Consider the following 25,189-nt stretch of genomic DNA (forward strand, 5'->3'; position numbering starts at 1 on the left):
AACAGAGATACAGATTACAAAGAAACACAGCACAGGAAAGTAAATAAAAGTGGCCCGGACAAGTGGATGCAATTGGACGTGAATGTATGCATATAATCACACCATGTGATGTACACATTATCCAAACCATCTTAGAGCGAGTTGAGCAGTGCAAAGATGGTACTCACAGTGCAGCAGAAGAAAGTCATGTTGCAACAAAATTGTGGAAAGAGTGTAGTCAGTTGTTTGCTCATAAGTTGAATGGCACCACAGTGCCAGCAAAGTGTGCTGTGCAATTATTAGCCAGAAAATGGCGTCAGACAGGATCTGCTTTCAACATGTCAAAAAATCTGATGCGTACACCGCACGACTTCCTTGTACGGAATATTAAATAATACACAATTTTCCTGCATTTTATTTAAACATTTTGAATTAACAGTTAATGAATTTTGAATTAAATCTACCTCCTTGCTAGCGAATAAACCATAATAGAATAAATGGACTCTTTAAAGTTCACAGCGACACTCTGGCACTAGGTTCACTTAACAGAGTTACATCTCTTTCATTTTATAACTCAGAGTGCACAAAAATTATATCATCTGAAGAATTACCACATGTTCTATTCAAATACTATAATAAATCTAAAACGATATATAAAAGCAATTAAACAAATAAAAATGAAACAGTTTTTCACAGATGATTCAGCCTCCGCTCACCTAATGCATATACGCATTGAAAGATATAAAAAAACATAAAACACCAAGTACAGTTAAAACAACTAAAAAAACAATTTTTAATATTAAAATTACAGTTTCTATGCAAAAACAAGTTAATAACTTAAATGATAATTCCAGAATGAATCAAGCATAGTTTAATTCGTATTAATGAAAGAAGACGTTACATTGTTGCTGTGAAGCTTAGTTTCTCAAGATTGGCAACAAATCAACTATTCTGCCAAGTTTCAAATGTAAACAAATATGGCTGCCATGTAAACCGAAATTAGGCATAGCCGCACTTAAAAGAACTTTCAAATTTTTGATAATTCCACAATTATTCCATGCATGTTAACTAAAAAGCATAAAAATCTTAACCAGAAAATAAGAACAACATAATTCAATCATTTTTAAAGCAAAAAAAAAAATCCACAATTTACAAACATATAACTATAAAGAAACTAAGCTCACTGAGCTGAGTAACAGAGTGGAGATATGTATATATATATTTATATAGTTTTGGTGTGGCCGATTGCAACCAAAATAGGAGGTGCACATCTACATGTTACAGCAACGAATACAAAATTTCAATGTTCTGAGTCTACTCGTTTTTTAGTTATGCGAGATACGTACAGATGCCACAAAAAAAATCTCATCAAAATTCATTTTGAATCAGTTTTATAATTTTTTTTGGGGGAAAAAAAAAGAGTCTTTTATTCTGTCCTTATCTACAGATGTCCCGCAAAAACATTGTTAAATTGTATTTGATAGTGGTCAAAATGGATATTTTCATTGAAATATGATACCTGAAATTTTTTGCTATTACAATACTTCCTTTTTACTTCGGACAAGGAAGTAAATATATTCCAAATACCAGAAAATGTGGCTGCAATTCAATAGAAAATGCTTCAGAGTCCTACCAAATTAATCAGATGCCTGTCACAAGAGAACGAAATATCAAGTCAATTATGTGAATGAATACTTTAGCTGGACCTAAAAATGCATCCCAGCAAAGTATCTGTTGTTATTCGGTCGCGGATACTTAACCGACAACCACTTAGCCGATGGGACACTTAACTGACACCAGTTAGCCGACAAGACATTTAGCCGACAAGGACACTTAGCCGACGTTGACACTTAGCAGACACAGACACTTAGTCGACAGAACGTTTAACCGACACGGACACTCAGCCGACAGGACATTTAGCCGACACAGACACTTAACCGACAGGTCATTTACCCGACACGGACACTTGACCGACAGGTCATTTAGCCGAACACGGATAGTTAGCCGACAAGGATGCGTGGCTGACAGGACATTTACCCGACACGGACAGTTAGCCGACAGGACATTTAGCCGACATGGAGAGTTAGCCGTCAGGACATTTAGCTACGGGACACTTAACTGTCAAGACATTTAGTCAACACTAAGCCGACAGTGAAGTTTAGCTGACACTTACCCAATAATTATTCAAACTTACTATGGATTACAAAATTTCTCGACTTCTCCATAAATTCAATACTTAAGTTATTTTTTTCACTATCAGTAAAATTCAGTTTTTGATTCTTAAAGATCTCATATGTCCTTTTAATTATTGTGTTAATTTAGCATTGCTTGATATGTATCGTGCTGTTTGGTGTATATTGGCCAAATTGAAAAAGCGCTGAAATTTCTCGTCAGGGAATATGAATTAAATTTCAAAAGGAAAAAAGAATTTTTTTAGCTAAGTACAACGGTCGCTTAATTACATTTTAATATAGGATCTTCAAAAATTATCCGTAATCCTTCTTCATTTAATCAACTGGTTTCTTTTGAACACTTTCACATGATTACTAATTTCCCTTGTTTAATTGTTCCTTGATAATAATTTTCCAATCTCGCTCTTTCAAATGCTTTCAAATTTCTAATATCTTTACGTTTCATTAATATTTTACTCATCACATCATGTTACATTCTTTCCCTTATAAAATCGTTTGGCTCCTCTCACTAATGAAATTTATTTTCCTTGTACTATGAAGCGACACAGTCGCAGTTCAAGGTATCCAAGCATTGCCTTATCCTGTATATAGCAAGTGAAACTGATTAAATATAGCAAGTGAAAAAGATTACTGAGCATAACTTTTTCTGTGCTAGCATTAAGTTCAGGAGATTTGAATGCGAAGCATTCAGATACCACTTTAGCAAAATAGGAGGTGATGAGCAATTATATTCGTAGGGAGCAATTATAGTTATTTATCAAATAGTGTTTAGGCATAACTTGGTTGTAGGAATATCGTGCCAGAATCCGCAATGAGGTGGGATCATTCATTTCTTGTTGCGAAGCGCAGTTACTCGAGACATCATAGGCTAGACTTAACTAGCTGCTGTCCTCAGCGTAGTAGGAGTAGACCGTTCTGAAAAATCTGAATAATGCAATAAAAATTATTGTTATTCTTGAATTATATTTTATACAGAAACATATGGTGGTGAGGGTTAGTTTAGCAAATATATTTTATTGTGTTATTAGAAACAATTACAAAAAGTGAATCTGTAAACAAGCAAAGGTATAAATTATTTGTGACTATAATCTGCAGTTCATGTTACCATTCTTGAAATAAAAATATTGTGACACTTTTTTAACATGCCTGTCACTTAAAATACTTAATTAGGTTAATGTTTATTGCCCTAAACTAGTGCATAATGTTTAATTTAGAAGTAAAATATTTTTTAAGGTTTTGTTTTATTCATAGCTGAAGCTGCAGAAGGAAGGGCCACAAAGTAGGGCGGAGCAAAGCGACACATCGTAAAAAGTCACCGTAATGTAGTGCCATCTAACGATGCTAGATTTAACTATATCTGTCATGTAAATAGATAATATTATTTACTATGTTTTGAAAGTCACAATGTATAATTGGCAATATGTTATATTAATGTTTTTCTTATAAAATATAAATTTTCTCAATATCTGATAAAAATGTATAAATTTTCATTTCATTTTTCATTCATTTTATTTTTTTTTCCTCATTCATTCCTTCTCTTTCTCGTTTTTGGTTTAGCGGCCACCTAACAGAAGTAAGTTTGGTTTATATAATTACGGCAAAGCCAGAGGGCTATTTGCCTAAGGGGAGGGATGCCTTCGTGGAGGACTTTATAAGGAAAACTACCTTGTATACATTTTACACATGGGAAAAACCACGAAAACAGCCTGTCTGTTAGCGGGATTCAAATTTGGACCGAACTGCCAGTGTTCAGTGACTTTACCGCTCGGCAGCTTCTTGAGTCTAACAGAAATAGAGTAACCGTTTTACTTAATATATAACCAGTTTCTTCCAATGAAAATTGTCTTTTCAGGCTAGAACTTTATTAATACATTCATGTCGGCTTAGTGTCCTGTTGACTAAATGTCTTGACAGTTAACTGTCCTGCAGCTAAATGCCCGGACGGCAAATTCTGTGTATCGGCTAAATGTCATGCCGGTTAAGTGTCCTGTCGGCTAAGTGTCCGTGTCGGCTTACTGTCCGTGTTGGCTAACTGTCCGTGTCGGCTAAATGACCTGTCGGCTAAGTGTCCTTGTCGGCTAAATGTCCTGTCGTCTAAGTGTCCGTGTCAGCTAAGTGTCCGTGTAGGCTAAATGTCCTGTTGGCTAACTGGTGTCGGTTAAGTGGTTGTCGGCTAAGTGTCACGGACCCGTTGTTATTATCATGCACTAAAACCAGCATATGCTCCTCAGCAACTCCAGTTTTGTGAGTGGCTGTTCCCTGAGATGAATGGCATGGACATGGTTAATTTCTTTATTTCTGATGAACACTGGTTTCACCTGTATGGTTATGTCAACTTACAGAATCACAGGTTCCGGTCAGTGGAGGATCCGCATACCTTCCACCCAACACCATATGATCAGAAGGTTGGGGTTTGTTGTGCAATGTCTGCACACCACATTATTAGTACCATCTTCTTTCATCAGACACTGAATTCAGAGCATTACATTTCCAACATTTTTAATCAATTTGTAGCAGCATTAACTGAGAAGGAAAAGGCCTACAGTTACTTCTAACAGGATGAAGCAACTGTCCATACAGACGACCGCAACTTGGATCACATTTACACAATCATCATGTCTGACAGAGCTGTTAGCAGAGGTCAGTCTGGTCTTGGTCTTAGCTGGCCACCCAGTTTACCTCACCTATCAGTGTGCAATTACTTTTTGTACAGAAATCCTCAAGTCTAAGGTATATCACAACTACTTTCATAGTCTTCTTGAACTGCAACAGACCATTTCAGATGAGATTGCAGTAATTCCTGCGACCCAGCTTCGATCTGCCTTCAGCAATTTGCTGACCAGGGCCCAAAAGATGAATGGTGGTCAGTTTCCACATCTGCTATAGTCAGTTAACTACTATATTTCCTTTCCTTTGCTGTGTTCCTTTGTAACCTGGAATTAAGTTCTACATGCTACATTTATTTCTCTCACCCTGTATAAACAGATGCCTAATGCATAAAATGAAACAGTTGAATTTAATGTTTATCTTTTTCCAAAATTTAATTCCTTTAAATATAATTTTTAGCACTAAACAATATTCTGATAAGTTATAATAGGTTATAAAAAATATTACAAATAATAATTTATATCCTAACATATGTCACTCGAAATAGAATTGGAAAACTCATTCAAATCAGTCATCATATCTAAATCAGAAAATGTCCAAATATATTTGGAAAATTAGTATTTATTTAACTGAATGGACAGAGGCTAAGGATACTTACATACTATCGCAACCATTTTGGAGCAATTTGGCGGTTTTTTAAGGATGAAAATACAGTCAAAAGTCTTTAATCCGGAAATGATCTATAATCCGGACCTCAAAGCTACAAACTTTCTGTGCATGCATCAACGCATGCACATAATACCTCTACGCATGCGCATTTAATGTACAATGGACGGTATAAGCTAAGCTAAAATTATCTAGTTATCTATTTCAGTTAATGTTGCAGATTGTGTTTTTCCTTAATCTTCTAACTGGATCCCGCTTATTATTTTTTGCAGACTGTTAGAGCAATTTTATAAAAGTAAGCTTAAACTTTTGATTATGTCAAAAAGAATTTCCAATTTTGGAACTGCCAAAGGACAAAGCAAAAACATGTTTTGATGTCCATCAAACAAAAAGTAAAATTGCTGCAAAAAATGGATAAAGGCATATCCTTTGTTTCTCTAACCATTCTGAAATATGTTCATCAATTTCACGCTGCTCTGCCGGGGGGGAGTCGCAACGACACACAATGAACTGGAAGTTGATCTGTCAGCACTATCCTTATCTTCAGGGCAGATGTTTTTATTTTATTCGGCTTATAATTCATTACTAAATGTAGTGTTTCATCTCAATGTACTCAGTCTTTGATATGATTTAAATCAAATTCCTCGTCATTTTAAATATCACGAATACAATCAAATAGTTTTCTGGTTGCAATTTGCTAATTTCGGCTATGCATAATGTATGCTTTATGCATGCGCACGTTGAAAAAAATTTTTAATAAAGTAAACAAATAAATATTAAGCTTTTTTTGTAAATTTTGATAGTCTTTAGATCATAATTGCTCTTTATTTTATAAATTACGGTTTCATATTTTTAATTTTATAATTTTTGCATGCCATCTTACCAGATTTAAACTGATGATCGATAATCCGGAATCGCCGAAGTCCCGACGAGTCCGGATTAAATACTTTTGACTGTGTAAAAGTTACTTAACATGTGCAAGTTTGTGGTTTTCACACCTTCTTTCTTTAGAAATATTCGCATACTATCAATATGTATAATAAGTGTGCTAAACAATAACAACACAGGAAAAGAAAGCATACTCTAGTAATTTAAAACACAAATCTGAGTTATTAATGAAGGATTATGTAATACATTAAAAAAATAAAACACATTCCTCTTCAAATCCCTCACACACACACACACACACACTTTTTTTTTTTTTTAAATTTTTTCCCAAAGTACACAGTGATTTGTTTTCACTTACAAAAATATAACAGAATTGCAGAGACTTGCCTTCGTGAAACCGTCAGCAACAGTGACTATCAAGAAAATACTTTCCCCCATTGTTCTCTTTAAAATATTTTCAGCAAAATTCTGCATTACTGCTGAAATTTTAATGTAGTTCTTTGCAGTGCTGGCAAATTCCACAAGCTCTTGTGGAAAAAAAAAATCACGATTTAGGGCCAAAAATATCACGATTTGTGCGTAAAAACTGTTGGATCTTGGAATAAAACAAAACAGAGCGCATATGAAAATGGTGGCATTGCTTGACTGAAAAGAATGTTATGAAAGAAGAATGGTTATGTGCATGATTGCCAGAGTTTGGCAAAATGTTTTCTGAAAATGTATCTATTTCTACTAAGATGACTGCGATAGTACATAAGTAACAGGTTAAGTATTTCGTTTAACATTATTATTATTATTTTTTTAAATGTTTAATATAGATAAAATTAAAACACAATCACAAGTTTACTTTTACAGATTACATAAAAATTAATTCAATATTTTAACTCAGATGAAAATAATTGCATATGTATCCAAATCCAAGAAAGAAAAAAAACATTGAGTATGTTTCGTATTTTGTTTGAAATATTTTTCTCCCCATTTGTATAATTTCTGCAGGGAAAAGCCTGCCTTTACTTACATTACAATAAACACTTAGGCAGGAGAGGGGGAAGCAGATTACAGATATCTGAATGATTTCTGATCTCATTTAGAACATACACTTGGAAATCTTTCCACAAGAATTTTTAATGAAACACCTACGGTATTTAGAACAGAAATCAAACATACCATTTCATTGACACTATGAAGAATTTTAGTAAGACCAGCGATGACCAATGAAAATCTATATTTGCTAATGTTTATAAGACTTTCTTTGTTTTGTTCCACATTGATTCTGGAATGAGTAGTCTGTGGGCCACTACGACAGGGCAACTAAAAGTAAATACAAAGAATATACAAAATGCAATACAATTTCACATTCACTTTTAAAATACAAATGCTTTATAATCAGATACTTAAGAAGCAACAAACTTGAATACATTAAATAACACATATATAAAATATGAGCTTAGTACAAAAAATGTGCAACATTAAATCTTTCATGCCTTTATCTTTCTACTGGTGCTATTAGAAAGCTAAGGAAAATTTGGTGTAGTATAAAGTTCGATGCTTTTAAAAAAGTTCAGAATATGACCAAAATTCTTGAAAAGGAACCATGAAAAGGAACTGCGGACCCATAGCGCCTCTAAAAAGACGCACATATGGAAGAAGAATCTCTTTACAATAACGGGTCCCGTTGACCGAACCTGCGTCGAAGATGTGAAGGTCTGTACGACTACCAAGCATGATGCCTCCCCAAACGAGAACACCGCCACCTCCATACCTGTCCCTTTCAATGATGTTCGAGGGATGATTGCGGCTTCCCCGCTCTCTCCAGATGAGTATGCGATGAGAATCGCAACTCAGACTGAATGTGCTCTCATCTGTAAGGAGTACTCGTCCCCATTCATTGTCTCTCCAATTCCGGTGTTCCCGGCACCACAGAGAACGCCTTCTCCAATGGGCAGGCGTTAGAGGTACACACCGTACAGGGCGTCGTGCAAACAGACCACCACCGTGCAGTCTTCTGGCCACGGTAAAACAAGATATCGGTCGTCCAGTCACCTGTGTCGTGTGTCTAGCGATTTCTCCCACTGTCTGCCGCCTGTTTCTCCTGGCCTGTAAGGCAATATAACGGTCATCTGCGGGTGTGGTTCCTCGTGGATGACCACTACTAAACCCCCAGATAGCTGTTCCTGTAGTTTGAAATTGTCTCCAAAGTCGTGAAACGATGCTGTGAGCAATTCCGAACCCTGCAGCCACACTTGTCACACTGCGGCCTTCCTCCAACTTCCCAATGATTCGACCTCGTGTAAAAGCATCCAGATGTCATCTAACAGATTGATTATTCGCCATTTCTCGCTGAGGCAGCAACTCGGTGTGATTTTAACTGCTATAACAGCGTGCAATCGCTTTGCCAGAAATACTGATCTTACACCGACAACATGCTTTATACTACTCAGACACTCCCCCATTACGTCTACTTGCGTATCTGCGCATGTGCTACCGTACATCACCTTACTTAATCTCCTGATTGGTCTTTCTGTCCGCTCTGGCTCTTCGTTCAGCTGATATGCTAATTTTTCGACTTCGTCCTTAATTTTTGCACACCAGTGTATATGGAACTAAAAGAAATTCACAGCTAATGAATGATGTCAGATTTTAATGTAAGACATTTCTAACAAATTTTAATACGAAAAAATTTGGTACTTACGTATTAACGCAACCAGACCAAAATTCGCATAAATCGCCAAATTTTGCGACCCTAAGTGTTATACGTAGTTTTATAAAAAGAATTTATTTGTAAAAAGAAAAAATAACACTGGGCGTGTACTACCATAGCAACGGGTTTTCGGCGGAATTTGCCAAGAAAAGAAAGAGACTTTTTTAGTTATTGTACCTAACAGAACCGCCGTTACCCTCATTGAAAAAATTTGCGAAAATATCAAGGAAGGAAGCATCATTTATTCGGATTGCTGGAAAGGATATAATACAAGTGATTTCAAAAATGCTGGATTTCTGCATGGAACTGTTAATCACAAATATAACTTTGTGAATCCCAACACGGGCGTTCACACAGAACATGTAGAGCGCACGTGGGGCTCAGCCAAATGGCGCAACAAAAAACAGAGAGGAACAGCCTGTCATCATCTTGACTCCTACCTTATCGAATTTATATGGCGCCAAGCTCAAGCTGTTAATGGCGAAGACGGTTTTCAATCAGTGCTAAAACCAATAGCCAAAAGATTTCCGCCGAAAAAATAATTCTGCAACTTATTCAAATTCGAAACCGGAAGGGTTTAATTGCTATTTTATATTTTAAAACAAAATAATATAAAAAACTGTATTAAAAATTATATTAATTAATAAATGTACATTTTCTTTCTATTCATACTTTTTTACTCAAACTTACAAATCGCGCCAACCTGGACGCCTATTCTATGATCACTGGATCTGTCTACAACTTGAGTGAACAATATTGACTCAAAAAAACCGGTATGGACAACCCATCACAACTTATCGGAGAAAGCAATTCTGTGGTCCTCAGTTAGTGGGCGGGTGGGTCCATTTGACTTTACTGAAAGGGGACAAGGCTTCAAGAAGCTTTAGACCAATCGCAGTACAGACGAGTGACGAAATTTATAGCGCGCGCTGGCTGAAGTTCTAGGAATATTCTCCTATTATTTCACTAACTCACACGCTGCATTTGTAGTTTGAAAAAAATGGCACAAAGCAGTATTATGACCAACACGCAGCAAAATATGCTGCTATGTTATCCGTTTTTTAAGGATCCCGTTTTTTAAGAGGAAAGTTATATATGCAGGAATTTAGGACTAAGAAATATAGAGTGATATGGTATACCATGAAAGCAACGGTAAATAGATAAGAGTAAATGAATTAAGTTTACTTCAAATCTTTTTAGAAATAAACAATTTTATTCATTTAAATTTATAATATGATTAACTTGCATTACAATCTAAATGCAAACTAAGTTCCTTTTTTTTTTTTTTTTTTTATATGCTTACATTAAGCTGTTTTCACGCATTTTATTTTACAGTTAATAGTAGAAAAATATTTCTTTAAGTAAGAAATTAAAAAGAAAATATTTCTTCCTTTTTTTCTTTTCTTTTCTATGAAAATTATTTCTTTTAGGAAAAGGACTAAAATTCATTCGCTATTACAGTACGACCGATTGCTGCTGCATTCAGCTATCACACACGCATCAAAATGTTTCATTTCAAATAATTTATTCTATAATTAACATGAAAGAAAATATTTTTCAATATAAAATATATACCAAAATTATACTAATCTATCCTGTATGTGTGATTAATTCGTATTTTAATTTTTGTCACACATATTAATTTCTTATATATATATATATATAAACTACTTATTTAAAATATTCTTCCTCCTCTAAAGATTTTATTCTGTGAAAATAATTAGAAGATAGTAATATTATTTTCACAATGCAAGTACCAAAGTAAAAGTAATCAATGTACGACGTATATAGGAAATTGAAGAACAGGGTTTAAGATGAATCGTTCTTTGACAAAATGTTTCTTTGACTTTTCGCGATAATTTAAACTCGGATTTTCGTGCTTTTTTTTTTTGCTCAAAATAAATAATCCATTAATTAATTTAGCGCGAAAAAATATTTTCTTTACCTTTACACAAAACGATATTCGCGTTAATAATATTGTAACTGAATGCACTTAGATAATTTCATATAAGAAAATCTTTTATATTAATTCAGATTATTTTATAAATTTATCAGTGTTTTTTAAATATACTGAAGATGATTTTTTTCCAGATTCGCACTGTTTCTTTAAATATTTTTCTGCAGTTGAAGTCCTTGTCATACCAGCGTTTCGACACATTAAATAGAAAACTAATAATAATCAATATCTCTTTTACAATACAAAAATGAGAACTCTGCTATGAACAGTATCTTTTTTTTAAGTTTGCAAAGAAATAATGATTTTTTAATACTAATGGATTACAAAAGTACTATTCCATGAACAAAAAAGAGGGGGAAAAAAACATTTTCGTCTCTAGCGCGCGAAACTTTGTATTGAAAATTCTAAAGGTATGCCTCAGTCTTATAGCATTGTTACTTTATAGCATAATAAAATAATAATACAGTATAATCCTGCTAATAAGCCAACCAGTGGCCGAGCGGTAGAGTCGCTGAACGCAGGTAGTTTGGTCCGAGGTTCGAATCCCACAAAGGAGCTGCCCGCATCGGCGTTTTCGTGGCTTTCCCCATATGTAATGTGTATACAAGCCAGTTTCCCTCAGAAAGTCCTCCCTTAGAAACCAATTTTAAAGCATAATAAAATTACACACACACACAAAAAAAAAAAAAAAAAATCTGAAAGCATTCAGATTTTATATTACTCACAAAAGGCCGGTTTTTTAAAATTTTTTGCGTGTTATCTTTATTTATTAAATATCATGTTCTTCGCATTTAAACCATAAAATTCAATTCAATAGCAAAATCATATGATTTAAAAAGCGCGTATCTTTAGAATTTCCGATACATAGTTTCGCGCGTTAGAGATGAAAATTTTTTTTCTGTACAATGTTGCCATTGCTCGCTTTTAAATCATTCAGTTTCTTAATCAAACACTCATAAATGCTTTACAAAATATGAAATAGATAATAAAACAAATTCCCAGTTCCAAATTTTGGCCTCCAAGATGCCTATATTAGGATGGAGGATTACGTTATTCAAAATTTCATGGCTCTAGGTACCGTTGTTTTATCACAGTGCGAGAAACATTCATACATTTATGCAGATTTCTCATTATTTAATTTCTTTAAATATAATACAGTGCGATGATATTTAGTGGCAACGATTTGAAAAGTGAAACGCTACAAAAATGGCAAATCGAAGTTAATAGCCCTTCTGAGCTAAAACTTATTTTTAAAACTATCGCACTAGTAGTAGTACTGCTACTGAAAATATATTATAAAGCTATTTTATAGTTTTATAATTGTTTTTTAAATTTTTATTTTACAGTAGTGTGAATTTCGCGTAATAATGAACGACATTCCTTTTTGTGTACAGTATTGTTCGTAAGGTATTCAACTGTTAGATTTTAAAATAAACATAATTCTTGCTGTACATAAATGGAGTAGAAGCTTATCGGATGTCTATATGTGCTTAATAAACTTATTATCTTCTACATTTTTAAAGCATATAATTACAATTTATATCTATAATTTCAGGAATAGTATAAATAACCTTTCTTTCAGTAGAAACTGCGTTCTTGTTTTCTGAATGTGGCTCCAAATACTCTATCAGTTCATCGCAAATTAAAATAACTATAAATTTTGGCAATCTGAAATACGCAATGAAAACATCTTCTGGCAAAGCAAAAGCATCAACATATTTTCTATAAATTCGCCACCAATTCAGAGATCTACGACCATATTCTTCGTTTAAATATGAAAAAAATCAGCGGCGAAAACATATACAAAGCCATTGTCTACTTAGTACGTCAATTGCACAACCCTGATTGACGACGCGGCAACACTTTTTTGCGCGCTTTCTACAACTTCCGTACTCAGAGAATATAGGATGTCAGGCAGACCTGTTTTTCACTAGCAGCGACATTTGGCGGCCCACAACTTGCTGTCGACTCTCGTAGCGTAGAATAACCGTCCTGGTTGCGATAATACGTAAGTACCAAAAATTTAAGTCTACACAATGTTTATTGCATCAAAAACTGAATGTAAAAGTCTAAAAGTATAAACAGATAGAAAATGTAACAGTGCAAAAATATTTTGAAAAATTGTGAAAACTTTTTTAAAAAATTCTTCATATCTGGTGGTCAACAGATTTTAACATAAAATGCATCATATCTTATGAATGCATTTATTTACAGATAGATTATAATCAGATAATAGCACTAAATAGAAAGGAGCAATAATTAACTAAATTTCCTACTGTACAGATAAGGATAAAAACAACTAAATTTCCTATTGTACAGATAAGAATAATCAGATGCTTTCTCTCTAAAAGAAAATTTTCAAACATAAAAAAAAATCAGCTCAACAAGCAACTTCTTCAGTATTAGAAAGGGCTAAAACTAAATCTTTAGAAAACTAAAGACAACAACATTTTTCAAAATGAAAAGGAAATCATCAAAATATTTAAAACAAGATACCAAGTAGTTATAAAGAATAATATGTTTCATGATTCTGCGGCAGAAATTAATGTGTAAAGCTGAATGGAATTAATTGTGGGTTGTATTTAATACTCGAACAATGCATGCATTATTATTGTGAACTATAATATGACGAAAATTTTAAAAATGACTCAGAACTTGGAAATTATATGTGCTGCGTGGATCTTCCATGTCAATCTTTCACCAAGTAAAACACCTAAGCATTTGACCAGCTTGGCCCATGGGACAAAAGTATCATACATTTTGATATTTAGGTCAATGACTTATCTATTAATTTGAATTTCCCATTTCTGAAACCAGTGCTGGACTTTTTGCAAGGATTGCAATATCATCTGCATTGATCGCAAGTGTGGTGTAAGGTGCTTGTGAGATGTCACATGGATAAATAAAATGTTCTTCAATAATTAGCAAAACTTCTGCAAGCATGTGAATATTACAATTTACTTTGCTCTTAGATATTAATCAATCAAATAAAATTATTTAATGAAGGGCAAATAGGACATTACATTGAGTCAATTAAATAAAATGTTGGTACAACTCTGATATACGCCCTAATTTCAACAAATGTGGCGATATGTGTTCTGCACTGGTTTATGACGCGATTGCGTGTTGTATGGCAACCCTGTGAAGTTGAAAAATCTTTTGCTGGAGCTCGTTGGTTCACGTCTGTGTCTTAGAAGATAGGTGGAAAGATAAAATGGTGGAAGTTATTGAATTGAAGTTCAGCAAAAGGAAATATCATTGTGGCCATCCTGTTGAGGGGCCGTGGGTATTTGAAGGGGAGGAAAGAGGGTTTGGGAGATTATTTTTAGTAGCTGTGCATGATAGAAGTAGGGATTTGTGATTATATTTATTTGTGAACCATAGTACGAATTTTCTGGATAGTGTGTCTGGCTGTCATATAAATACAATAGTGATACGTGGCGACATGTTAAAATCGGTATGAAATTGGTATTTCTGCTGTTCGAAAAAGCATTAATTGATGGTAAGTGCAGTTTATTTTATTCTTATTTTGTAGAATGCTATGTTCATTGTTTTTTTTAGTATGAATTTCTGTCGTTATTGTTGTTTTTTTTAACTGTTTGAAATTTATGTTAGTTAGTTTATTTTGTTGATTAGTGCGTAGTGTCTAGATTGTGCAATTCGTAGATGTTTTTTAAAGTTGAAACATAACACTGTGTACATTGTATTCTTTGAAATTTATTGTTCTTATGTTAATTTATTAAAGCGAGGTGCGAGTAGTTCATAGATTCATTTGTTGCCCAAATTGTGCAATTCATAGATTTTTTTTTAAAGTTTAAACAGGATGCTGTGTACATGGTATTCTTTGGAATTTATTGTTATGTTCATTTATTAAAGCGAGGTGTGCGTAGTTAGCAGATTCCTTCGCTGCCTATATTTTGCAATTCGTAGATTTTTTTTAAAGTTAAAACATATCCCTGTGTACATGGATTCTTGTCAAATAGTTTTGGTTAGAAACTTTACGTTTTTGCTATCTAAATTTTTTGTTTTCGTTTCGGATTTTTAGCTTAAATTAAGTGTTTAAAATGTGGTTTTTGCATTTGCAAAAACCGCGTTTTTGGAAACATTTTAGGCTTAACGTTTGAAATGTAGACAAAAAATTTAGATAGTAATATGGCAGTGTGGAGTTTCTCGCCAAAAGGAGACTTAAGGGCGCATATCAGAGTAGTTCCAAAATGTTCTTCAATAATTAGCAAAACTTCTGCAAGCATGTTTTATTACAATTTACTTTGCTCTTAGAAATTAATCAATCAAAATTATTTAATGAAAGACAAACAGAACATTACGTATTCAATTAAATTTCACTGCAGTCTGAAACACTAGATAAAATACTGACTGATGAGAAGATGCTAAAATTTTACAATGGACCCTGCTCCTTTTAAATGCAACAAGAATGTTCCAATTTAAACAGGGAACACAAATATAGCTTCTGGATGAATTTAAAAAAGACTCCAACAACAGTTTCATCGCATTTAAGTATTGTAGTAAATTTGATGCATATAAAATTATTAAGCACTCCTTCGAGTTCAAGCCTTTAGTACATGTAAACATTTTACGGAAAGGCATCATCTTGTAGTGGACACCAAATGTTTGAAATGTTTATTTGAAAATTTATTTTTAAGCATAAAAAAAAATCAGCTCAACAACAACTTCTTCAGTATTAGAAAGGGCTAAAACTAAATCTTTGGAAAACTTAAGACAACATGCTGACAAATTTGAAAAATTTTAGTGAATGCAATCTCATATTATTTAAGTTATTGTGAACTGTAAGGGATAATGTGTATTCTTGGGAAGGGGAGCAAACTGTTCATTGATTGCATATGTATTCTTCTGATTTGAACTCTAAAGTGGCGATTTCGTGAATCAAATTCACAATAGCACTAATTTTTTTAAACAAAATAAAGAACTCTAATTGAAATAAAAACTGTATTGATTAGCTGATTGATTACTGACATTAACTTAGCATATAAAGATGCATATAAAATATAAAGATACATATAAAATATTATAATTAGTCAAATATTTTTCAAAATCTATAGCTTAAGTTATTTCTTTTTGATATTTATATAAAATTCAAAAGAAATAAATAAAAACATCTGGAATATTAAATACTTAAAAGCAAAATTAATTTATTCATTCAGATTTCCCACACACACTTACAACTAGCACAATCAAAATATGGACATTATCACTATTACATGCATTGGCGTAGCTAGAGTTTCCAGCGCCCGGGGACAATTGAAGAATTTGTGCCCCTTTCTGTGTGCCAAGAATATAAAACGTTTCATTAAAAAATTTCGTAGCATGAATTCGGTGCCCCTTGGACGCTGCGCCCGGGGACAGATGTCCCCCCTTGCTCCACCCTAGCTACGCCACTGATTACATGACCCATATTAATATCTGCATATTCTTTTAAAATATACTAATTATTCCCAGAAATTAGAAGTAAATTTATTATATCAGAAAGCTTACTCAATATCTTGAAAATATTGAAGGTATTCAGATACAGAAGATATTTCTCCAGACAAGTACAAAATTTTTACGTAAAATGTGACATTTGCTCATGCTGCATCAATCAGCAATTTAATCGTTCAGGTAATCTACTTTCTTTATTATTCCTCATCTTCCTAGCGACAGATCTATACACTTGCAATTATTCAAAGACTTAACATACTTGTTTTAAAATCTGAACCAAGTCTGTAAGTAGACTCTCCAAATCTTCACCAATACAAATATACCATCTGAAATTGCTACCAGTTGTACATTCTCATATGATCAATATATATTAAAATAAAAAAAAATAAAAATCACTATCTGTCTTGTCTGTAGTATAAAAATTCTCTGGCATACTTTCTAATAATAATAATAATGTGAAACTTTTTTGAGTTTCAACTGTCAACAGCAAAAGTTGCATTGAAACTGATCACAAATGTTATATTAAAAAGAATTTTAAATATCAAAAATAAAGTGAACTATATGTACATAAATAAAATGTATATCTATCGAAAATAATAATTTTTGCTAATTAGAAAATATTAAATCACAATCTGAAAATCTTTATTTTCCTAATAATAACAGCCCTTCTTATTCATAAGATCAAGAAAGGAAATCAAACGAAAAATGTGTTTAACAATTTACAAAAATTTGTAATTTTATGTATATCTTAATGTTAAACTTTCAAAATGAATTTATTTATAGGTATCAGAGGTTTTCAAGTACGTGAAAATATAATATTATCACAGAACTGTAGAAATACTACAATTTCAGACAAAATTTAATTTGAAATGTAGTCTTCGGGCATTATATGTTTAATCCACCTGTTACTAAAACTGATGTTTGAATGCAACTTTAAGAGCTATGTGAAACATACAGAAGTTATTTAAATAAAATAATATTTTTTCAAATAAATGTAATACAAATTGTAGAGAAATGTAACAAACAAACATGATAAACATGATTTTATGTGTTTGACACTTCCCGGGCAGCCGGAATTAAAGACCGCCAAAATAAATTTTACAGGGTGGAAGTATAATTACTTGTTCCTCAAATCGTGTCATCAAGGAGTTAACCCATTCAACTGGCTTTTGGGTAGCCATTGTCTTTGTATTTATGTGACATACACATTAACGTTATTTAACTTTCGAGCACACCATCTTTTCGGCAACAGATCCTTACAGCCGCGCGTGCTCAGTACTATCTCCACAAGCATAGCTTTTGGGCTTATATTGCCACTTCTGTAAAACGTAAAGTGCCAGGGAAAAAAAAATATATATTTTTCTCATTATTATAATTTCTTTCTAATTTATTTAAGTGTAAAGCATACCTAATTAGTCTTAGACTTCTATATCAATAATTTTAAATTTCACTAATATAATTCTCAGTAGTTTAGCTTGAGCATCAAATATGAAAAATATATTTCATTATAAGAGCAAATTTGCAACATATCTATTAATAAACAGTAGTCCGTCACAATTATGTACAGACAAACGCCAAATGTGTAGTGTCATGGACCTTATAAGAAATACACTAACCCAGTGGGCATGGCGCGCGTCACCCACATGTCCGCAAGAAAGGGCGGATGCTATTCGCACCAGCGGTACGATTAGCCGCTTAAGCTATTCGCACCAGCGGTACGATTCAGGTTCCGTAGAAAGAACAGGTTAGCTCACTTGGAGTAAACAAACGAAAAGCCAGCGACTCGTTCGGCTGTGACGTCAGTTCGCTGTAGCATCTCCTAATAGTAGTTTCGTATTTCCTTTTGAAATATTTCCTGTTTTTCATCGGAAAAGTAAAAATTCTAATATTTGGAGTTGAAACTTAACTACCCCAAATATTGTTTACTGTATAGAATAAGTTTTAATTACGAAAAGTTCCCTCAGTAATTTATTGTTTCACCAAAAATCTTCCAAACTTCCTTACAGAATTTGCTATTCAAGATTCAGCTGTTTATACCGTTACTCATTTTAGCTTCAACAGACTGAAAACCCACATTTCACAAGAACTGGAAAATATGTAGTGTAGTCAGAGCTTAAATTGTGCCGGCTCCGGTACTTTTCAGTTCATGTCATAAATGATAATTCTAGCCGGAACGCATCGGAGCCCTACATAAGAAGGCTCCGGCACTTCTTTTATGTAATTAACGGAACTACAATTTCAGTAGAAATTTAATCTCAAAAATTTTATTTTTAGCAGCAATAAAATTATATTAAAAATCCCTTATTAAATGCTAATTTACCTCTTTGCATTTTATTGAATTATTTTAATAAATAATAATCAATTATTAATTAATGGTTAGATAATAATTGATAAATATTAATTGCTAATATTAATTAAATAATTATTTATTAATTTGATAATAATTAACTATTTAATTTTTAAATGATAAATGATTTTAATAGTCATTTTATTTATTTATTTACTCTTGTTCCTCTTTACTAACGGGCTTCCATAGGGTTCCGGCACTTCTAATTTTAGAAATTAAGCCCTGAGTGTAGCGATATAGAAGAAATTCAAATTAAGAATATTTATTCTATAAAGCTGTACAAACTTGTCCCTAATGTTTGGAATCTAATTTGGCTGAAATTTAAATTAATTTTTTGTTAAAGCCTACTTTCGGTCTAATTTTTCTGCAGTACTTGTTTCATTTAGAAATCTTAGTTTACTTGTGGCTTTTTTTTTTTTTTTTTTTTTTTTTTTTTTTTTTTTTTTTTTTTTAGATTCTAAAACTTGTTTGTAATTTCTTGATGTAAAGCAGCAACAAGAAACATAAACAAATGACCTATTCAAGCTATAACTGAAAGGAAGTGTAATACTTAATCAGCAGACTCTTTAAAATCAGCAGCAGCATTATGTAATTCTATATAAAAATTGAGACTTAATTTTAATTTAAATCTTAATTCTTTGAATTTTACTTTTTAGCAAAAATAAAAAATAAAAATTTCCAAAAGTATTCAGATAGAAGATGTTAACTTTTTATATAAAATAATGAGTAAAAGATATTAAAAGAATAGTTGCATATCCTCTATTATGTTTTGTTATTAATATTGTATATTTAGAATTTTATCTTTTAGGTTTCTATATTTATTTCACTTATGTATTGTTTAATTTATAAAAATTATAACGAAATGAAACATGAAGTCATTTTCCGGATTGTCATCATCATTTTTTATTTCAAAGAAGTAAATCCTAGATATTAATAGGTGTGGTGTGTGTGATTATGGCAAATCCTCGAGGGCTATGCGCCTGAAGGGAGGGATGCCTTCGTGAAGGAAACTGGCTCGTATACACGTCACACATGGGGAAAACCACGAAAACTCCCATGCAGCCAGCCCGTTCGCGGGATTTGAACCTCGGACCGAACTACCAGTGTTCAGCGACTTTACCGCTCGGCCGCTGGTGGGCGAATATTAATAGGACTGAATGCTGTATATGTTTGTTTTGGTATCAAAAAAGAAATATGTTTATATAATAACTCGAATATTACATTTCATTTAGCATATTCAGTTTAACCATTCTATGAATAAAAAAAAATTAGAGTTATGAGTTTAGTTGTGGAAAAATATTATTCATACACAGATAAATGCACTCATAAAAACATTATGCAGTTTATCTTAATGTCATTTGACTGTCATCGTACTTTCTGTGAACACATGGAAAAAGGGTGGATGTTTATTTAATATGATGACCTGTGTACAATATCCCCACAGACATAATGATTACATTCGTAGATACTAGCAAAATATAATTCTGCAGGTAAATTTATATAATTAAATGCAAAAGTCAAAATTGGTACTAAATGAAGATTAAAAGGATATTACTTTGATTCATCAATTGTAAAAGTATCTGAAAGGCGTGGCTTTAATTATAATAAATACTATAACATAGATGTATTAAAAATAATAAAACAATCTATTCTGCCCCATGCATCTCTTTCGCCATTGCTAGAAAATCCTTCCCCCCTCTCCAACTCAAAGTAACATATTTTTCAAATCAAGTTGAATGTTTACCTCACAAAAGCATTCAAAGGATGGCTGCTATGAAATATATACCTGGCTAAAGGGTTTTTTCTAAGGATTATTAATATGTATGTATGTTAATTTTTTTCACCACTGGGAAGTGAATGTTTTACCAAGTGAAGTATATTTTGAAAAATATTTTAGCTAATGGAGATCAATTTCATAAAATATTTAGAAAGTTTCAATTAGGCATTAGCAGTTGTTACCTGTTATATACAGTGATGAAATTATATTACCGGATATTCAATAATGATTATTAACTTGTTTAATTATGAGTACACTTTCAGTGTATGTGATACCATACCATAAATACTGGATCAAAGTATCACTAATAACAATCATGGTAATACAGTAAATTTTAACTTCTCTTGAAATCAATAACCTATATTTGTGACATGTAATACATTGTAGCATTTAATGGTGTTAAAATTAACCAGCTCTATTTTCTAAGTACTATAATGATGTTGGTACCGTTATAAAGGACTCGATTTAAAATATTGGAGGCCATCTGATGTTTTGAATGTGCCAGATGTCACTAATGCATTTTAATGATATTATTCGTGTAAATAATGTACAGTACATTTGCATATAAAGTATTTTGCGAAATAGCCTTATATTATTTAACAATTTTAATTTGTTGTTATTTAAGGAAAAAAATATGTTACCTTTTTGAATGTTTTGTTTTTATGGTTTCAGTTTATTATCTGCTGAATTAAATATACACTTACACATTTTTAACACAGTTTTTTTTTTTTTTTTTTTTTTTTTTTAATCTGAAATAAACAGAAAATGTGAAGTACTTTAAAATACATACAGAATTTGTGCTAAACTTTTATCAAGTTACAGATATGTGACAGTTTAATGCAATTAAATTGTTTATCAATTCAACAATGAAGTCTAGGAATAAAATATAAAATTAAAAAACTTTTTTTTTCAACTGTGAAAGAAACAATTTTGTCTAATGAATCTTTCATTGGTATTTATATATTAAAACCGTCTTAAAAATTAATTTTGAATTGCTTAAGAAATCATGTTATTTTGCTTTTCATAATTTATTATATAAAAGTTTAAATGAATGAGATGGCAGTTCTTTTTATATTTTATATCTCTATAATTAAATAGTCATCAATTAAAATTTTAAAAAATGCTTAAGTAAGTAGAATATTAAACAAAAATGGTCAGTTGAAAAAGGAACATTAATACAGTTTTGATTAGTCTTTATACAAAAATATCACTGGCCTGTAAGAGTATGAGATAAAAATACAAATTCTGATAAAAGGCTGAAATACAAATTTTGACTTTTCATATCTACTTCTTGTAGTTTTTCTAAGTAGCCCACCGGGGACCAAGTGAATAATAAAGCTGAATATTGTTAGTTTGACTCGTGTTCAAATCCCAATGAGCAGGCTGACTGCATGAGTGTTTGGATGGCTTTCCATATGAAACATAAATACAAACCAGTTTCCTCTAGAAAGTCTTCCATGAAGAGATATGTCTCGAGCAGATATTCTCATGTGATTTGCTTTAATAAATTAATCTGACCTAACCCTGATTATCAGTATATCAGTATACCCCTATAGAGACTGAAATCTCAAGCATGCCTGAATTCTGTAGATATTTGTGTCTTCCATACTATAAACAAACATCCACCAGTGGCGAAAACCCTAAATATGGATGCTTCAAATCCTTGTAAATGGGCTGGCAGCATAAGAGTTTTTGTGGTTTTAGACATGTTTAACGTAATACAAGCCAGCTCACCTTAAGAAAGTTCTCCACAAAAGTACCCCCTCCTCCTGCATATAACTCTCATGTGCTGTGCAATATAAATAATCTAACCTAATTTAGTAAAACAATATCTATTAACAACAGTTTTGCCATATAACTGTGGCTCAAGTCTATGGTATTAATAAGGAATTATCACCTTTTTTTTTTTTTTTTTTTTTTTTTTTTTTTTTTTTTTTTTTATTCAGAATTAAAACTTCTGCCTCCTTTAACTATTGCCTGTATGTGTGTGTGTGTCATGCCTTCAGACATAACATGAACATTTTTATTTTGTATCCTATCACATGCAGAATAACAAAGTTCTTTAATATTATCAAAATACATTGAAAATCTTGTGTCATTACCAAACTAAATTAGTGACAGTTTTCACACAAATTGAAAAATTTTTGTTATTACCAGGTAGATTCTTTAAACAATCTCTGAAAACAATACATTGTCACTTATGAAATGTGGTGTTACATAGTTTACTGCCATATGAATTTTTTTTCGGAATTTTGTATAATCTTTATTTTCTTATATAACAGCATTAGTGCTATGAATTGAACAATTTTTATTGCTTTCATATTGAAATCTTGCTTTCATGTTTGAAATCCTACACACTGGAAAGGAATGGAATATAGGGAACACACTGAGATGGCATAAAATCCATAAATGTGATTAACAACTGTATCTGTAATATATACAGTGTACCGTGGAATCTGGTGGGTAAGACTGCTGAACATTGATAGTTAGACAAACTCCAGATTATGGTGAACAAATTCGCTCCATGGATGCTTCTGTGGTTTTCCCTATATATAACATGAACAGAGGCAGTTCTTCCTAGAAAGTTATCCATGAAGGCATCTTTTTTCCTTCACAGCCCAGCAGGTAAGACAGCTGAACACTGATAGTTTAGTCCAAGTTCAATTCCCAGGGAACAGATTGGCTGCATGCATGTTTTCAAAGATTCTCCCTTAACATGAGTACATGACAGTTTCCGTCAGAAAGCCCTCCTTAACAGCATTATTCCATCAAGGAATATACATTAGCATACTTTTCCATAACTTAATAAATCCAAATCTCTGTAGGCAGACAGTTTGTGTCTGAAATCTGAACTATAGATATTAAAGTCTTTTTCTGCATATATATTTAAAAAATAGCTCAGAAAATAGAATATTAATTTTTTAATGTTTCTTGTATATTGTTAAGTGTATATCTAGAGATTGATAGATAAAAACTATGTAAATCAAGATTCTAATTTAAAATTTGTTTTGCCCTTAAATCATAATTTTAATTTAGGTATTTTCAGTTTCTGTACTAAAAATAGTAACTGCTTATAATAACCTCTCTGGACTGCGTCATTCCTCTATTAATCCATGTCAAGTGACTTCCTACATACACATTTCTAGTAATGTCTGTCTAGTCTGTCTATATAATGCTGGTGATGTTTTGTAATATGAAACTTAACCAGCCAATATTATTTTAAGAGCGCTATTTATCAATCAGTCAAACAACGTCGAAACTAATTCACTCGGAATTAAAATATATAAATCATTTTGGATTCTCTCCCCCCCCCACTGTACATTTATTTATGTTGCTCTTAATTTTTAGCTTTGAAAACTTCCTGTACTAACAGCATTTATAAGAATTTTTGGGAATACAGGAGAGGTTGTAAATAAATTTATGTATATCTCACTATATTTCCGTTAATAACCATTTTTAATATTATTTGAGGACTATTAAGTTTAAAAACACTTTAATTTTATGGAAATAAATCTTTTCACATATTCTATCATATAGAAGTTTCATTCATAACATCCCAACTGGAAAAGGCAGTTGTAGGTTAAGTGAATTGGTAAGCACCCGTGCATTCCCGAAAGTACATTGTGTATTGCTGAGTCTTGTTAACTAGTACGCTGCATCTCAGCTTTTAATGGAAGATGGCCCTGCGGGTGTTCCGAGGGTCTCCCAACTTTTATTCCTCTACTATCAGCTTCTCGGGAGAATTTCGGCTGGCCTTGTATTTTGAGTGCTCGCTTGCTTCACGCAAAAGCATGGATGATTGTAAATTTATAATAGCTTCATTATAAGCTGACAAACATCCATGCACATGGTGGCTTATAATGTGAAGATATTATAAGTTTACCAATAGCTACGCCTTCTTCGGGATTCGAACCCAGACCCTTCACTACGGCATTCAGCGTCATTAACCATTATACCGCCTGGGCAGCCCTATACATACCAACAGCATAGAAAACCAAATTCATATATAACCAAGTGTTTGGATTTTATTCCTTAAAATACACTATAGGTCGAACTAGGGATCTGGTGGCCTTTTTGCATGCACGCACTGCGCACTTAACAGAACTGGACCTGAATATGAGATAGATTCTGATATAAAGATGCAAATATCGACGGTTCAAAAAATTAGATTGTAGTACAGATTCATAAGAAGATAACAAATACGGTGCTGTTCATTAAAATTTCTATACCAGGAAGCAAAGCAAATAACAGAATCATATTTATCGAATGTATTGTATTTATTAATATAATGAGAGGAAGATATGATTAAATTAACAAGTGGTTTGGCGTTCATAACATGCGGAATTCAGTACACAAAGCTGGCACATCTGGCAGCCAGTAACATCTGTAATCCGGTTGAACATGTAATTAAACTAAGCTGATACAGGTACTTCATTCCATGCAGCTTTAGTTCTATTTTCTGGCGAGTGATGGCAAGGTAATCTTCAGGCAACCCATGATAAGATGCTCTCAATGAGTGAGAGGCCTGGAGAATGTGCTGATCAGGGCAACACTCGGAAACATTCTGTCTCAAAGAACTTCAGAGCAGCATAAGTTCGTGCATCATCTTATTGAAAAATGT

The 25,189-nt window shown here is 32.6% G+C and overlaps 1 protein-coding gene across 3 annotated transcripts in view; it reads right to left on the reverse strand.

Annotated features, from left to right (window-relative positions):
* Window positions 1-17,721, reverse strand: part of Nf1 (neurofibromin 1) — a 400,961-nt gene extending 383,240 nt beyond the window's left edge. For all 3 annotated transcript variants that reach the window (XM_085820392.1, XM_085820391.1, XM_085820393.1), the window contains exons 1-2: window positions 17,566-17,721; window positions 7,500-7,643 (exon numbers count right to left, since the gene is read on the reverse strand). In XM_085820392.1, the coding sequence (XP_085676518.1) occupies window positions 7,500-7,643; window positions 17,566-17,625 (204 nt within the window). In that variant the 5' untranslated portion in view covers window positions 17,626-17,721. The remainder of the gene's footprint in view (window positions 1-7,499; window positions 7,644-17,565) is intronic.
* Between the last annotated feature and the right edge of the window lie 7,468 nt (window positions 17,722-25,189).

Source organism: Stegodyphus dumicola, chromosome 7 (genome assembly GCF_044657685.1).
Source record: "Stegodyphus dumicola isolate Sdum_Otavi_A_Nest chromosome 7, ASM4465768v1".
NCBI lineage: Eukaryota > Metazoa > Arthropoda > Arachnida > Araneae > Eresidae > Stegodyphus > Stegodyphus dumicola.